At 45.0% G+C, this 18,467-nt stretch overlaps 1 protein-coding gene across 1 annotated transcript in view; it reads right to left on the bottom strand.

Annotated features, from left to right (window-relative positions):
- Positions 1-4,125: 4,125 nt before the first annotated feature.
- The window catches only part of cth (cystathionine gamma-lyase), a 40,746-nt gene continuing 26,404 nt past the window's right edge, over positions 4,126-18,467 (bottom strand). Inside the window, exons 9-12 of the mRNA XM_033028490.1 lie at positions 14,313-14,434; positions 8,913-8,965; positions 5,540-5,678; positions 4,126-4,431 (exon numbers count right to left, since the gene is read on the bottom strand). Of these exons, the coding sequence (XP_032884381.1) occupies positions 4,402-4,431; positions 5,540-5,678; positions 8,913-8,965; positions 14,313-14,434 (344 nt within the window). The 3' untranslated portion in view covers positions 4,126-4,401. The remainder of the gene's footprint in view (positions 4,432-5,539; positions 5,679-8,912; positions 8,966-14,312; positions 14,435-18,467) is intronic.

Below are 18,467 nucleotides of genomic sequence, written 5' to 3'. Positions count from 1 at the left end.
TGTTGCCACTGACTATAACAGAATGACGGAGGGGTTGCTCTCCAGAATGACCGGCTGTTTCCTACTAGTGTTATCTGCTGCCTCAGCATCGACGATTATTCCTTGGAGCTGATGTGCCATTTTTGTAATGTTGTTCAATCACAACTTTTCATATAACAAATGAATAAAGATAAAACGTCAATAATGCCTTACTTTTGATGAAATGCAGCGAGCAAACGCGATAATTCCCGATATTTTCGATCTTTATATCTCCACGGCGAATGTCCGCTAATCACTTCCGCTGTTGTTGCCCCTTCAGCTCCCTCTTGTATTTACCTTCGTCTATCTTCTGGACTGTAAAGTAAGATAACTGTGCCTCACGGTCACCCCGACTGGCAGTTATTTACAGCTCAAAAACTAACTGTTTTCGCGGTTTTTAACGGGTGTGAAAGTCCGCGTTTTCAGCATCAATAACATGTACCGGAAGTGACGCTTGTACCCCAGTTGGATTTTGCGGTCACGTGGGTGAGGATCTATGATCCAGTGACCTTTCGTGAAATCACCCTATAGGCCCCCGGGCAAAGCAGTGCACTGGGGCCCCTACCTTCACAACCACTCACAAGAATAAAAATGTATATGGTCGATAAAACTAAACATATTTATTCAACAAAATCAGTCTTTAAACATTAAAAAACATGCTGTACAGCAAAGATGAATCAACACAAACGTTGGAACAGGTGGCGCCGCGCCAGGAGCCTCGCCTTTTTTTTATTTTTAGTATGTCTAAAGGTGTGTTTTAGTGTGGGGGTGGGGCGGGAATTGGGGGAAACTTTATTAGTCATTTACCTCGGTGGAATGCGACTTTTCTCCTAGTTACATTTCGCCCGCCCTCGCGGCCTAACAGTTTTGATTGGTGTGGCCTTTCCCAGAGTCGGGTCCAGAGCTTCAGCAGCGGGCGCAGCGTGGACTTTCCACTGCGGAGCCGGGCGATCCCTTGCCAGGGGTCGGTAGAAGAAGTGCTCCGACTGCTGGCACCCGGTTTACGACATCCTGAAGCCGCGGTCTGTGGAGCTTCTTGCCACGGGCGCGGCGTAGACTTTCCATCGCGGAGCAGGTGAGCCCTTGCCGAGGGTCGCCAGAAGAAGCAATTTATTGACAGCAAGTCACAACCAAAGATCTTTGGTCACAACACACATAGATTAGTATGGGGCCCCTATGCTCATGGGGTCCTGGGAAACTGCCCAGCGTGCCATGGTGCTGGAGGAACACAGTGGGTCAAGCAGAATCACTGGGATAACATGGATAGGTGACATTTCGGGTCGGCACCCTTCTCCAAACTGATTGTGGTAGGGGGGGGGGGAAGAGCTGGAAGAAAGGTGGGGGTGGCGCAAAGCCAGACAGGTGAGACGATCACACCCAAGCTGTCCCCTCCCAGCTACTTTCCCCTGTGACCTCAGGAGATGTAACATCTGTCCCTGCACCTCCGCCTTCACATCCAACCAGGGACCCAGCAGCCCTCCTAGTCGAGACAGAGGTTCACATGCACCTCCTCTAACCTCATCTACTGTAGTTGGTGCTCTTGACGTGGCCTCCTGTACATCAACAAAATCAGGCATAGATTTTCCCCTTGCCCCACCTGGATACGCACCCATTTCTCCCACCATCCCGCCGCCCTCTCCCCTTTCCTTCCACCTGCATCCCTTCCTCTGGCCTCACATTTCATACCTCTTTGCTCCGTTTCTCACATCTAGTTGTTTTCTTCCCATCTCTGGCCTTTGTCCCTCATCTGCCAATCAACCCCGCTCACCAATGTGTTCACTTATCACTTGCTGGCTTTGTCCTGCCTCCACCTCTGCTCATTACATATACCCATCATCCTTTGAGTAAAAAAGTTGCTCCTCAGGTTTGTATTAAATCTTGCTCCTCTCAGCTTAAACATATGTCCTTGTTTTATGATTCCCTAACTCTGGCTAAAAGACCATGCATTTGTCCTATCTATTCCTCTCATGATTTTACACACCTCTATACGATCATCTCTCAACCTTCTGTGATCCAAAGAATAAAGTCCTAGCTTGTCCAACCTCTCCCTATAGCTCAGCCCCTCAAGTCCTGGCAATATTCTCGTAAAACGTCTCTGCACTATTTCCAAGTTAACATCCTATAGCAGGGTGTCTGGACCTGCACACAGTGGACTCACCAATGTGTGTTGCAACTGTAACATTATGTCCCAATTTCTATACTCAATTTCCTGGCAGATGATATCCAATGTAACAAAAGCCTTCTCGACCACCCTACATACAGGTACCTGTGACACCATTTTCAGGGAAGTATGTACCTGTACCCTAGATCCCTCTGCTCTAAAACACTCTCCGGGATCCTACCATTCAGTGTTAATGTACTGCCCTGGTTTGACTTCTCAAAATGAAACACCTTGCAATTATCTTGTCCAGCTGATCAAGAGCCTGCTGTAATTTTTGATAACCATCTTCACTATCTGAGAGACTACCTACTTTAGTGTCATCTGCAAGCTTACTAACCATGCCTTGAACATCCAAATCGTTGAAATAAACCAGACTGCAATTGGCTCAGCACTGTATCCTGAGACACACCATTCGTAACAGGTCTCCATTCTGAAAAACACCTTTCCACCATCACCCTCTGCTTCCTTCCATGAAGCCAATTTTGTATCCAGTTAGGTAGTTATCCCTGGATCCCATGCGACCTAACCTTCCAGAGCGGTCTACCATGCAGAACCTTATCAAAGGCCTTGCTGATATCCATCTACGGCAAAGGCCATCATCAACTTTTTTTGGTTACCTCTTCAAAGGTCGCAGTGTCACAGTGTCTATTGGTTCATGTCCCAGCTACTGCGGAAGTACGGACCAACATCTCTCCCTTTCCAATTGTCTCTGAGAAGTAGGGTGAAGGTGGCATTGATCAAATCCCTATGATCCAAGGTTTGGGAACCAGCACTGCTCCAGGTTTGGAGGTTGACACGTGGCTAATGGTGATGATTGCACACATGTCCGTCTAATCTTCCGAGAGGTTGGAACAATACATATAATTTACAAAAAGATTCAGAATCTTTGCACAAGTTTGTCAGACAGAACAAGTAACACTAAACGAGGGACCATGGAATCTAATGAGGTTTTCAAAGTATTAAGAGATTTAAATAAATTGTGTATTTTGTGTATATATTTACATGCATCACACGCAAGAGGATTTGAGCATCTGAGCATCAAGAATGCCGTGTCATTATTTTCTGTAATGCAGGCACTGCTCTTGCAATTTTGAAATCATCAAAATTAATTAAAGTTACAACTAAAGAGATACTCAATGACTCAGCGGGCTTAAAGGTGGATAAATTGTCAGGGCAACAGAGAAATCCCCAGCAATTACAAACAGGTTAGCTTAACATCTGTGGTAGGGAGATTAGAATAGAGAGCAGTACAGAAATAAGCCCTTCAACCCACTATGCTGTGCCACAATACCAATCTAATTAGTCCCCATCTGGCAGTGCATTCCAGGCATCTACCGCTGCCTGTGTTTAAAGATAATTTATCATTGGCCACTCACAAATCAAGCTTTAGGTAACATTGTTTGCTACGTAGCTGCATGATGTGAAAGGATATTGACTTGAAACATTGCTACCCTGGGAGTAAAGGATAGAATAGAAGGCCTCATTACTGAAGATAGACACAACGTGCTGGAGTAACTCAGCGGGTCAGGCAGTGTCTCTGGAGAAAAGGAATAGGTGAGGTTTCAGGTTGAGACCCTTATTAAGATGTGCCATACTTTACAAGCACCCATACCCCACATTCCTGTCTCAAATCTCTCAAAGGAAGCTTTATTCATGTATATCAAGGTTTCGTGAAGTGCTGGCTTGCCTCATCACCCTTCCTTTTTCACTTATTTTGCCTAACAATGTGTGAGTTTATTCAAAGGCTAGACTGAGTGTCAACACAGCCATGTGACACAATTCTCTTTCACATGGAACAGTTTCCAATTTGGAATAATCTGGAAAAAAATTGTCTCTCCTTGAAATATTTTGGAAAAAACATAACCCTTTGGCAACTTAAAAATAACAACTCCAGCAGTCTGACATGGGAGTAAGTGAATTTCTAGGTCAGGAAAGGAGAACATCCATTTGACTTCAATAATATTTAATAGTTTTATAGTTCTCTCCCATCATTCCCCAGAAAGATAAAATTTTGTTATATAAAAATGAATTAATAATTTCCTATTCAGTAAACTAAATATCAAATAGCCATAAATTTGCTATTCATCTGTTACAATCAGATTAAAACAATTCAAGTGGTTGAAATTAACTCAAACGTTGCAATTGATTCAACATTTTTGCCAATCTTCTTGAGGTCTGTTCCCTATTTGTGATCACATTTCTTCCAAGGAACACACGTTGCTTTATATGGGCGATGTTACCACGTTTGGATGCTGGAGAAGTAAATTAACAAAAGTAAGTGAAATTCCTCTTCCACAATTAAAAAGCATTCATCTTTATTCTTTATTAAAAACAACTATCTCAGGCAGAACTGGAGAGATGGAAGGGGGGTGGGGGGGGGGGGGGGGAATTAAATATATATTTTGTTGGGGGAGAAAAGGGGGTCTCGTGATTATTATTTATTGGCAACTCTCAACAAGCTGACCAGGACATTACAGTGCAGGGTATAATATCTTGTGGTCAATAGTATACAATTCTCCTAAAAAATCCTGCTTGTGGTAAAATAGGGAGCAAAACTACTTTGGTGTTGTAAGAGAATGTATCAGCTCCTGCTTTCAAACATTCCATCTTATGGGCGTGTCCCACTTAGGTGACTTTATCTCTGGCTTCTTAAAAGTTGTCTCCACTCATTCTCCTTCTCCCCCCTCTTTTAAAGGACTTACCGTACACTGTGCTTTGATGTGTTGATTAATCAACACATCTCTTACAACATGCATTCTCTTACAACACCAAAGCGTTCCTGTTCATCGCAGTGTGTGTGTGTGTATCACCTCGACTTTGCACTGTGTGAATTTCACTCAGACAGCTCTTTCCCTCCCCCCCCCCCCCCCGCTTGCCCTGTCCCCCACCTGCATAACGGGCTGGTGAAGGAGTGTGTGTGTGTGTGTATGTTCCACTCTGACAGTAGCTATTCCAGTTACTGGTTTTTCAGGCGACTGCCGGCAACTTGACAGTCGCCTGAAAAATCGCCTAAGTGAAACAGGCCCATTACTAATAAGTCTTATAGCTTCCATTGGTCTTCAAAACAATATTTTGGAAGTACCCCAAATCTCTGACACATTTTACCTCTAGATTTATAGCATTGCTATGTTGAACCAAATGTAGACATAGGTCATCAAGGAATTTCTGCAATTCTTAATTCAGATTGTTCATCAGTGGTGAATGGATGGTGAAAGGCAAGAGAATGGAAGCATGCCAAGTACCATTAACTGTAACAAACTTGCACTTCCTACTTTTACTTAATGTTTTAGCATAAAGCTCAATATTAACATGCAAGAGCATATAACTATTTTCTTTTTTAAATTAGATTTGCTTTCTTACTGCCACTTTTAGAGCTTGATGTAGGTCTTCAATGATGTCCTCCACATCCTCCAAACCAACGGATAATCTGATTAGGGTATCACTGATCCCTAATGCCATGCGCTCCTCCACTGGGACAGAAGCATGCGTCATAATCGCCCTAAGAGAAAATAAAGAGTAATAGTGTTGTGGTTTTAAGGACAAACTCAGTTAAACACCAACCCCAAAGACAGCCATTTGAGATCTAATTGGAACCATAGCATTTGCAACAATCATTATTATAACTTCTTCCATTGATCAAGACCAGTCGATAAAACGATCCAGATCAGAATGATCGATTTAAAATACAGAACTATACTTGAACAATGTACCTAGACATACATTGGACTTGAGTTGGGTTGCAAGGCTCTACACAGAAATAACTCATTACTATTATTCTTCCCTCCTTTATTTTGAAATAGGCAATTCAATTTTATATTCTTATGGAATGGAAGGAAAGCAAGACAGACAGATGTTATGTAACTTGCCTCGTTCCAATATGTAGAACCCAAAAAAAGTTTTTGGAACAGACAGCGTCTCATTAGATATTTTTTGGATGTCGTTGGGAGAAATGGCATTGGGTGGTTATGGGCCTGTACTAACCAAATTAATAATTTGCTTGAGCTCTGTGTGTAAGGTCAAGTGCTATAAAGTCAAATGAAAAAGTGCAGATATGCAAAATTAAATGTGTTTAGGCGATTTCAACACCGCTTCTAATAGGCACAAATGCACAGTACAAAAACTGGGCGGCATGGTAATGCAATGGTAGAGTTGCTGCCTTACAGTGTCAGAGACTCGGGTTTGATCCTGACTATGGATGTACAGAGTTGTACCTTCTCCCCATGACAGCGTGGGTTTTCCCCGGGTGCACTGGTTCCCTCCCACGCGCCAAAGAGGTATAGGTTTGTAAGTTAATTGGCTTCGGTAAAAATTGTAAATTGTCCCTAGGGTGCAGTGTATGCGCTAGTGTAATGGGGATTGCTGGTCGGCGCAGACTCGGTGGGCCGAAGGGCCTGTCTCCATGCTGTATCTTTCAACTAAACTAAACCTGCCGGTCACTTACTGCTAAAAGGCAATTTCACTATGGAAGTAGTGATTTGAGAAATAGAAAACTGCCACAGATGCAGCAGGTGCTTCTGTATAACCCTGGAATTAATTAAATTTATGGCACTATAGGGCTGTTGTGTTGTGCTGGCCAAAATTGATTTAAAAAAAAATATTATTCCTATTTTCCAGCTCTATACATAGCCAGAAAGGGTTAAAGCTTTTCACATACTCATCCAGGTATCTTTCATGTTTAAAAATATTTTTTTCTCAGCTGCAAATTACTCATTCACCAGTCTTGCAAAGAAAGGTTTTGTTGACTTCCTTCTAACTCTTTTTTCATCAACATCACTACAAAATAAATATTTCCTCCCTGTTCAAGCCATCCAGCTAGATTATTCATTATATATCTCTATCCACTTCTTCAGTCTTGCCAATAACCACAGATCTCTGTAGCCTCTCATCCTTTATTGTGTTGTTGTCAAAATTATACACACTACCCTAGATATAATCTATTTGATGGTATGCCTTGGTTAATAAATGTCCAGAATAGTATTTTCTAGGGAACAATTTGGTCTGAAACTCTTTCTTGTTGAATACCTTGCATAGTTCTGACCAGGATGAACTTTGAAGTATAGGTCTCTAGTACACTTTAGCTGACTTGCATCATAGCCTGATGAAACTCACCGTTCCCCACTTTAAAAGTTGTACTCCTGGACTAACTTTGTTACGATTGCTATTTCTAAAATGTCAAGCTAGTCTCCCAAGAGGGTCAAACAAGATTATTGCCTATCATTACATCCCAGTGTATAACTAGTACAATTAAACATATAATACGTAATTTAATAATATGACAAAATATTGCACGGTTGCACTCTCTAATTATCATGAGGTATAATTATCAAGCAAGTAAAGAAAAATACGGTAATCATGTATTTTTATAGAGGTGCCAGCCCGGCACCAACTCATGTTGACTCTCCCGCAGCTCTGGGCCTTCACACACACACTTATCCATTCACTCATCCATTCACTCATTCACTCACCCACTCAATGGACCACAACTCTACTTCATTCAACACCAGATCCACACAACAAACGCTACCTCGCCTATCTGGACTCTACCAAGGATCACAAGCTTGCCCGCCTCCAGACCGGTCCCTCCACCGACACTCCTTGACTCGACCACCCGCAGGTCTGGAGGTCCACCGTTGGACCACGACGCCGCCTGCACAACCACCACGCGGCCAGATGGCCACTACGAGGAGCAGCAACAACATCCACGGCCTCCCTGACCCTCACCGCTTTCCCGGCCAAACGCAGGCCCGGACCACCAAAACTGCCGCGGCTGCCGACTCACCGCCTCCCTGGGGCCACCGCCGCTGTCGCCGACCTTCAGTGTCTCCCCGGGGCCACCGATGCTGCTGCCGCCGAACCGTATCTCTACTCCAGCCCCTCACAGGGCTCCACCAGCGACTCCACCGACCCTCGCCTATCCACCGGCCACCAGCAGGCCAGAGCCGTCACCACACCAGAGTTCCAGGCTCAGCACCAGGCCCACAACCTCTACAATGCACACAGCACGTGGTCTGACTCTGCTGGGTCCCACTGTTCCCCCCCTCCTACAGGGAACCTCATTAGTGATGGGTCTTCCCCTTTCCCCTCTTTCAACCAGGTTACCCCGACCACACACCCGCTAGTTAAAATTCCGCTGATTTTTTTGGCTTTTTTTTTTTTTAAACAGAGGTGCCAGAGCAGTGCTCCGGTGAGCTCCGGCAGCACTGCACCCCTGCCTACAGCCACTTTTCCACAAATCAGGTTCACTCCCTCCTGGTTGAAATTGCGACATACCAATTTTAAGTATGAGTGTCTTTGAAAAAATCCATATCTCCTTGATTCTTCACTCTACTACTATCCCAGTTTCTCCAGATTATTTTATGATTATTGCTTTATTATTTTTGCAGTTACCAACCTATTTGTATTATAATCTCCCCCAACTGGGAGTCTAAAGGAAACTCCAACAAGGCAAACACTCATTTCTTTTTTTTCTCCACTGTTCATCCAAATGGCCTCACTCGTTGATCTCTCAAATAAGATTCCTCTTCACCAATGTTGTTTGCTTCACCAATATTGCTACACAATTCATTTTTCTTTGTGCCTCTTTGCGCCCCACAATATTTAAGCTTATTATATTGAACATTTATTTTAAAATAAAGGTGGAGTCATGTGGCAGCAAGATCAGATTATTGTTGTATGGTGAATTTAACCAAGATCAGTTCTTCAATCAGTTTAAAAAATAAGAAAAATATCTTACGGATGTTCAGCCAGGCTTTCATATCCTCCCAAACTCTCGGCAAGGCAAAATATCTAAATAATAAGTTAAAAAGTGAAAATGAGATTATTCTGCTCAGGCACATGATACACATTTGCAATATACCAATTGCTTTAATGGGAAGCAAAAGATACTCCTTTACAAAAAGAGGGCTAGCAAAGAAAATGCTAGATTGTTCCCTTTGCAAATGGTATCCTTTTTTAAACTTTAAACTTTTTCATAAATTAGGAAACTAATCTCACTGTTTTCTCAAATCGATTATGTCAAAAACATACCAGTTTTGATATATACAGGTGCACAACCTTTTATCCGGAGTTCCGGAAACCGAAAAACTACGAAAACCGGCCATTTTCCCCAGGATGTCATCTGCACACCAAAGCTCGCGTTTGGCGCCAAACTTGACCCGAAACGACCCATGGTCAACCCAGGTCTGTACTACTGTAGCGGCTGCCTCCTCCCCGGAGACCGGGGGGACACTTAAACATCTGTAAATCATTGCTTAAATGTTAGTCAGTTAGTTTGGAGGGCTTTTATGTGAAGGGGGGGTGAAGGGGGAAACTTTAATTCTTAGTCCCCTACCTGGTCGGAGAGGCGGGGAGCGGGCAATGCCTTACCGGGTCGCCGTGCAGTAAGCTCCGGAGCGCTGTGGCCGCCGACTCCCAGCTGGGGCTGCGGGCGTCCGGCCGCGGGCGGCGCCGGTTGTTGCTCCGACCCCGGCAACTCTACCCCTGGCTGCGCGGCGCTCCAAATCCAGCGCGGTCCGCGGCCGGACGCCCGCAGCCCCAGCACCGCTGTGGCCACCGACATGTTGTGTGTCGGCGGCCACAGCGCTCCGAAGCTTACCGCACGGCGACCCGGTAAGGCATTGCCCGCTCCCCGCTGGTATCCCAGCGCTGCAACGCCGCCGACTCCCAACATCGCGGAGCTGGGGCTGTGGGCGTCCGGCCGCGGGCGGCGCTGGATTTGGAGCGCCGCGCAGCCAGGGGTAGAGTTGCCGGGGTCGGAGCTACAACCGGCGCCGCCCGCGGCCGGACGCCCGTAGCCCCCAGATCCGCGATGTTGGGAGTCGGCGGCCACAGCGCTCCAGAGCTTACTGCACGGCGACCCGGTAAGGCATTGCCCGCTCCCCGCCTCTCCGACCAGGTAGGGGACTAAGAATTAAAGTTTCCCCCTTCACCCCCCCCCCCCCCATAAAATCCCTCCAAACTAACTGACTAACATTTATGCAATGATTCCCCGGTCTCCGGGGAGGAGGCAGCCGCTCCAGAATTTTCAAGCCGCCCGCGCTACCTACCTAATCTACGCTAAAAATCTTCCATTCGGAAATCCGAAAAATTCCGAAATCCGACAAGTGTCTGGTCCCAAGGCTTTCGGATAAAAGGTTGTGCACCTGTACTTGAGTAAATCAATAATACATTTCCAAATCAGGTAGTAACTCAAGTGATAATGATGCACACCTGGATGAGCTCAATGTTTTCTATACTCGCTTCAAAGGGGAAAACATCAAAATACCTTCTCAGGTAATCTGTCACCAAGACCAATATCAGAAGATCGGTGCCCAAAAAGAGCAAGGTTACCTGCCTTAATGACTACTGACTGATGGCATTAATATCTGTGGTGATGAAGTGCTTCAAGAGGTTGGTTTTGATGCATATCATCTCCTGCTTTAGTAAGGAGCTGGTCCTTGTAGCAAAGAAATAAAAAGACAGAGTGCTGGATTAACTCAGCGGGTCAGGCAACATCTCTGGAGAACATGGATTTGTTGATGTCTCAGATCGGGACCTTTCTTCAGACTGATTGTGGTTGGGGAACAGGAAGGGGGGTGGGGGGGGGGGGGGGTAAGAAGGCTGGAAGAGGGGAAGGGCTAGACAAAGCCGGGTAAGGGATAAGTGGAAGCAGGGACCAGGCCTACCTTGTAGTGAAGTCCTGGACCCACTACAATTCCCAAGCTCCAACACCATCTTTAAAGTTGCAGGTGATACCATCATTGTATGAATAATGGGAAATGATGAGTCAGAAAACAGGAGGGAGATTGATAATCTATTATTCTGCCACTCAATCTTGCTCTCAAATGTTAACAAGCCAAGGAGCGAATTGTGGACTTCAGGAAGGGATAACAGAGGATCCATGAACCAGTCTTCATTAATGGGACTGCGGTGGAGAGATTCAACAGCTTTACATTCGTGGGCATCACATTTCTTAAGATCTATCCTAGGCCCAGCACATTGTGCAATCACAATGAATGCTCAGCAATACTTTCACTTCCTTAGGAGGAGAATTGGCGTGCTGCTTAATACTATTGCCAAACATCTACGGATATACAGCAGCAAGCATACAGACTGGTTGCATCACGGGGAGGTTAGGTAACTCCAACACCCAAGATCGAAGGAAGTCGCCGAAATTGGCAGACATTGTCTGATTCATTACGGGCACTGACCTCCCCACCATTGAAGGGATCTACAGGTGGCCCTGCTTCACCAAGAGAGCCAATATCAAAGACCTACATCATCCTGGCCATGACTAATCCCACTACTATAATTGAGAAGCTTGCATGGGGGCCCAAACTATGTGACCTCCAGGTTCAAGAACAGCTTCCTAGCAACTTGAACACTACTAACCACATCCCTACATTAGCAACTATGATCTACTATGGACTTGGGGTTGCTGAATATCCCACGGTCTAGGCATAAGCTCAGGGGCGACCGCGCTTTTGCGGTTGCAGCCCCTAGAATGTGGAACAGCATCCCCTTTCCCATCAGAACTGCCCCCTCCATCGACTCTTTTAAGTCAAGACTAAAGACTTATCTATACTCCCAAGCCTTTCCTGACATCCTGAGTGAGGGCTACATGTATATATGTATGTAGTTTGTTTTGTTGTGCTATTCTTATAACAAATGTAAAGCACTTTGGCCAACGAGAGTTGTTTTTTAAATGAGCTATATAAGTAAATGTGACTTGACTTGGTTATACCGTGGACTTCGGTTTTACACTCTTAAGATCTCATTACTTCGTATTACTGTCATGAATTTATTGTATTATTGCATACTTGTTTGTTATTGCCATAAAGCTGTGGCAACTAAGGATTTAATTGTTCTCTTGCCAGGACATATCCGATCAGCATATGCATTGGAAGACCACTGTCACCACATTAAACATCAAGGTGAAAGCTAAGAGTGAAGGCTCAAGGAACGGCATATGCTGGTTTACAAAATAGGGAAGTGCTGGAGTAACTCAGCAGGTCCGGCAGCATCTCTGGAGGACGTAGATAGGCGACATTTTGGGTCAGGAGTCTTCTTCAGACATTGTAGTAGGGGAGAGAAAGCTCGAAGAGAGAAGGTAGTGATGGGCAAAGCCTGGCAAGTGTTAGGTGGAATATAGGTGAAGGGAGTTTGAATGGAGGATGGGTGCACAAGGACTAAAACCGAAAAGGAGACAAAGGGATGTCAGATAAGGAGAGAAGAGGAATGCAATGTAAAAACAAGAGTGAGGAATATATGTGGAGGGGAGGAAAAGGGGACAATGGCAGTTCTTTTGTTGATTTTGGGGAGGAGGTAGAAGCAGACCATGCGCGGCTAGGGACGATAAGGCTGGAGGCTGTGGAGGGCAGATCACAAGAGGTGATGAAATCAGAGACAACATTGGCCTGATGTTCATCTGTAGGGTCATGGTCATCGGGTTGGTGGGAGGTGGTGTCAAAAAGCTGGCACCTGGCCCGAGCACGGTAACGGTCAGCCCGCCAGACTACAACTGCACTTCCCTATGCGGTGGTTTAATGACAGATCTATACTCGATGCCTTGACTGATGGACCATTGTTGACAGTGGAGGAGGTGATACTAATAGTAAAATTGGCAGGACGCTTAAGGTGGGGGATGGACGGAGAGAAAGGAATGCAAGGGTTACTTGAAATTAGAGAAATCAATATTCATACCACTGGATCTTAAGCTGCCCAAGCAAAATACGAGGTGCTGTTCCTCCAATTTGCATGTGGTCTCACTCTGACAGTGGAGTCAGAGATAATTTGCGTGGTTCGGGTGGGAAGAGATGAGTGAACCAGGGACTTGCAAAAGGAATAGTCAATGTGCAAAACAGAAAAGGGTGGAGATGCGAAGATGTGATATAGTGATGGGATCCTGTTGCAGGAGGTGAAAATGTCAGAGGATTATGTGCTGCATGGCGAGGACTAAGGGGACTGTCCCTGTTGCGACTGGGGTGAGGAGGAGCCAGAGAGGAGCTACGGGATACAGAGGAGACACATATGAGTGCCATCTATGTTAGACAAGATGAGGCTATTCCCTAAAAAATGAGGACATCTCAGATGTCCTGGTATAGAATGCCTCATCTTGAACGCAGATGCGATAGAGACTGAGGAATTGGAAGTAGGGGATAGTCTTTGCAGGAGGCAGCGTGGGAAGAAGTGTTGTCTAGATAGTCAGTAGGTTTATAATAAATGTCAGTATATAATCTACCTCCTGTGATGGGGATGGTGAGATCAAGAAAAGGGAGGGAGACGTGAGACATGGTCCAAGTGAATTGAGTGCAAGATAGAAATGGTAGCAAAGTTAATGTTCCACGAGTTCTGCATGGATGTAGAGGATAGCCCCAATGCAGTCGTTAATGTAGCGGAGATAGAGTTTGGGTATAGGGCAAATGAACACCTGGAAAAGGGATTGTTCAACGTACCCTAGATCTATGGCAAAGAATCTCGTCAACTTAACCCTACATAGAGGCAGGCATAGCTAGGGTCCATGCGAGTGCCCATGGCAACGCCTTTGATTTGAAGGTAGTGGGAGGAGTTGAAAGAGAAGTTGTCTAGAGCCAGGACCAGCTCCGCTAGGCAGAGGTGACTGTTCGTAGAGGGAAATTGGCTGGTTCTACAGTCGAGAAAAAAGCCGAGGGCATTAAGGCCTTCTTGGTGAGGGGTGGAGGTGTAGAGTTCATATTTAAATGTTCATAACATTTCCTCAGGAATTATTACCATTAAACAATAGCAGTTTAAACTTGCATTTAACTAATGTATAAGGGAACAATACAATACTTTAGGGCAAGGGTTCCCAACCTGGGGTAAATTTACCCCCAGGAAGTAAATTGCCCTGCCCATGGGGTAATTTTATTGATTCGGGATTTCTACATATTTTTTCTCATTGACTGACTGTGTTTGGTTCTGGTATACCGGTATCTGTTCATCATTAGTTGTTCATAAATAATCGAAATAACATTGTTATGTGCTATTACAGTTGCCACGGGTAAACGGGACAAAAAAGGTTGGGAACCCCTGCTTTAGGGGTTAGAAAGAAGCAACCTAATTTATTTTTTTTAAAGTCCCTACCCAACACAAAGCCTAAGCAAATTTTAAGAAGTGGACAATGTTTAACAGTACTTACTTTGAGGTTCTCCAGGAATATCTTGGCATTTTCCAGATTTCCTTTAATTAAGAAAGATATCATGCCAGAAGTCCCAGTGCACTGCTGCTTTGTCAGCTTGTATTGTGGATGAGAAGGGAGCCCTGAAAGAAACACATTTACTGTAAAAGGGGGGCATTTTTATATACTTGGAATCAACCCAGTTTGAGAATTTTTCCTAAGTTATGGATAATTTTGATTCAAGGACTCAATAGCTCAATACACTTGACAATAAATGTTCCTGTGAACCAGAATAGTTGGAAGCAAACACAGGATTTATTAAATTGAAAGATTATGGAGGTACTAGAGCTTTGGTGAGTTAAAAAGAAACACAGGAACCAGAGCAATGTTCTAAAATTAGGGTCTTACATTTAAACAAAGGGAAATTTGAAATGGCTGTGATAAATTGGGGGGCTTCTTTCAAATGCACTAGTGGTGGGTATATGGAATGAATATAGGAAAATAAACAGTTATCCATTTCTTTCTGGAGCAAAAACAGAAAAGGAAAATCCATCTCACCATGGCATACAAACTGAGGACAGTATTAGATCCAAAGAAGAGGAACAAAGTTGCCAGAAACAGCAGTACACCAGAATTCAGTAAAAAAGGGACCCAGAGTGCAATAACCATAAAAATAACATTGTCAAAGCTTCTACATATGTAAAAAAAAGCAGTCAAAATAAATTGTAAGTTCCCAAGGCTCATATAGAAGTTAAGGAAATATGTTACTAAAAGTGTTGTAGAAATGGATGCTATCGAAAGCTGAAATTCGCAGCACCAAATTGGGTGGAGATTATAGTTCGAAGCTACTTCACATCTGGATAATATGCTTGTACAGAGTTATTTTAGATTGTATTTGCAAGCTGTTCTAAGATCAAAATGGAGCCAAATTTACAAGGGATTTAAATTTTAACCCAAATGACCGGGGGAAAAAGGAAAAAAAATTACATATGGTTCAACAAAGAAAACGTAAAACGATTACTGACTGCAATGAGAGAAACTTAAAAGTTCCACCACATATAATATTACTTATTGTAGCATTTAGTTCATTGGATTATAGTCATTCCAAATCTCCTTTTTGCAATGTTGAGATCTGTGCTTAAATGTTAGGATTATTAGTCCAAACATTTGGACTATTTGTGCAATCATTTATGCACCACTCTTACAGCTTCCGAATTCCCAGCTTCACATTTTCAATGTGTTGAGTTAACTGGTTTCACAAGACACATAGCAGCTTGCACCAACTACCTTCATCCTCCAACTTCACAAACAAAACACCCGGAGTCAACTAGATACAAGTAGTTTTAACAAATCCAGATAAATGGGCAGTCATCCAAAACTAATTGATTATACTGTTGTTTTTTGTTAAGATTGCTACAGCCGAAATAACATTAGCCATCATGTCTCATAGGAAAGGCACAAGCTTTCCACTAGCAAGTATTTAGTGTTATTCTTGCTGTAATTCTGGATATAAGGAAGAGTTTGGATTGTTTTCTCTGGAACGTTGAAAGTTGAGGGGAGACCTGATAGAAGCATATAAAATGTGAGTGTAGAAATATTCAATACTAGATGGCATAGCTATGAGGCGAGAGAGACAGGTTGATGGAAATGTGTGGGGCAAGATTTTGTTTTTGTGGTGGAGCCAGGAACACACTGGTGGAGGCAGAAACGTTTGTGGTGTTTAAAAGGCTTTTAGATAGACACATGGAAGTGCAGGGAATACAGGGATATGGATCATGTACACGCAGATGAGATCAGTTTAACTTTAGTTTAGTTTATCATTCAGGCACATTGCTAGTGGAAGACCAGCAACGTGCTTGAAATTCAACAGAGTCAAGGGGTGGAAGTTAGCGGCATGGCTATTGCTAGGGAGAAGGTACTTGGGAAGCCGAAAGGTCTGAAGGTGGATAAGTCACCTGGACTGGATGAACTGCAGGGTTCTGGAAGAGGTAGCCTTGGAGGTTGTGGAGGCATTAGTAGTGATCTTTCATGAATCACTAGAATCAGTAGTTGTTCCAGATGATTAGAAAATTGCAAATATTACTCAGCTATTCAAGAAGGGAGCAAAGCAGAAGAGTGGAAACTATTCTGAAGAAGGGTTTCGGCCCGAAACGTCGCCTATTTCCTTCGCTCCATAGATGCTGCTGCACCCGCTGAGTTCCTCCAGCAATTTTGTGTACCTCCGAGTGGAAACTATAGGCCGGTTAGCCTGACTTCAATGGTTGGTAAGTTTCAAGTCCATTATAAAGGATGATGTTTCTGAGTACTTAGAAGCACATGATAAAACAGGCCGAAGAGGGCATGGTTTTGTAAAAGGGAGATCTTGCTTGATGAACCTGTTGGAGTTCTTTGATATGATAAATAGTAGGATACCAAAGCAGTGGATGTTATTTACCTGGATTTTCAGAAGCCCTTTGATAATGTACCACATGCGAGTCTGCTAAAGAAGATGAAAGCCCATGGTATCAGAGGGAAGATACTAGCATGGATAGCAGGTTGGCTGGATGACAGAAGGCAAGGAGTGACAATAAAGGGGGCAAAACTCGCTTGTACTCGGTGGAGTTTAGAAGGATGAGGGGGCACCTCATTGAAACATACCGAATAGTGAAAGGCCTGGATAGATTGGATGTTTCCACTAGTGGGAGAGTCAAGAACCAGAGTACATAGCCTCAGAATAAATGGATGTACCATTAGAAAGGGGATGTGGAGGAATTTCTTTCGCGTAGGGTGCTGAATCTGCAATTCATTGCCACAGTTGGCTGTGGAGGCCAAGTCAATGGATATTTTTAAGGCTGAGTGTCAGATTCTTTATTAATAAGGGTGTCAGGAGTTATAGTAAGAAGGCAAGAGAATGGGGTTGAAATGGAAAGATAGATCAACAATGTTAGGATGGCGGAGTGGACTTGATGGGCCGAGTGTCCTAATTCTGCTCCCATCACTTATGTTGGCCGAAGAGCCTGTTCCTGTGCAGTACTGTTCTATGTTAAGTGTAAATAGTTATCAATACTACTACAGGTGCACAACCTTTTATCCGAAGATCCAAATAACGAAAACCTCCGAATAGCGGACATTTTTTCGGTCCTTGAAGAAAGGTCCTTGAAAACGTTCACCAAGGGCGGCCCGCAGAGGTGACAGCGGAACCTCCGGTCGGTCCTCGAAGAAAGGGGAACTAAATCCCCATTCATAAAAGAGAAGGTGAGGGTATATTGCGCGGGAGGGTTAATAATTGACAATATGCTGCTGCCTGCCCGCTGAGTTAAAAAGTTCCCATTGTAGACTCACGATACACAGTGTATCGTGAGTCTTGCGTGGGAACTTTTTAACTCAGCGGGCAGGCAGCAGCAGATTGTCGCTCCCTTCAGTTTCACCCCACCTATACCCCTCTGCTTCCCGGCCATGTGTGTGACCCCTTCCCTCCCCTCTCCAGCTCCCCGCCCATTGCACCGGCACGGGGGCTTTGCACTGTCTTCATGTCGGCGATACCAGCAGGTTAGTGCCAGTCACCGGAGACGTCAGGACCAACGGGACACCGACCCCCAGGCCCACTGCAAGCACGGAGATCCCAGAGACCCACAGCCAGCAGCAGCCCAGCCCCGTTCCAACTCCAGAGGAAAACTGCAAACTGGCCGGAGACGTCAGGACCACCAGAAGCCGTTCCCCGAGCTGCGCCCCCTCATCGGGACACCGACCCCAGGCCCACTGCAAGCATGGAGATCCCAGAGACCCACAGCCAACAGCAGCCCAGCCCAGCCCCGCTCCAACTACAGAGGAACCTGGGTTGCGGATGACGGGGCGCAGCTCGGGGCGTCGTAGGGGCCCATCGGGGAGCGGGTTCCTGTTGGTCCCGACGTCTCCAGCCACCTGCCATCCTCCGGGAACTGTACCGCCCTTGCAGGAGAGTGGGGTTGTTTGCAGTTGCAGAGGGAGGGGGCAAGGGCGGTACAGTTCCCAGTCTCAGCTCCAGTCCAGGGGGGTGGCCGGAGATGTCAGGACCAACGGGACACCGACCCCCAGGTCCACTGCAAGCACGGAGATCCCAGAGACCCACAGCTAGCAGCAACTCCAGCCCCGCTCCAACTCCAGAGGAACACGTAGGGGCAGAAGCTGATGGTGTGCAAGGTACGTCTTGTTCTTGGG

The sequence above is a fragment of the Amblyraja radiata genome, chromosome 10, assembly GCF_010909765.2.
Source record: "Amblyraja radiata isolate CabotCenter1 chromosome 10, sAmbRad1.1.pri, whole genome shotgun sequence".
NCBI classification, from domain to species: domain Eukaryota; kingdom Metazoa; phylum Chordata; class Chondrichthyes; order Rajiformes; family Rajidae; genus Amblyraja; species Amblyraja radiata.
The sequence above is the reverse complement of the archived record's forward strand: the minus strand, read 5'-3'. Positions and strand labels throughout refer to the sequence as shown.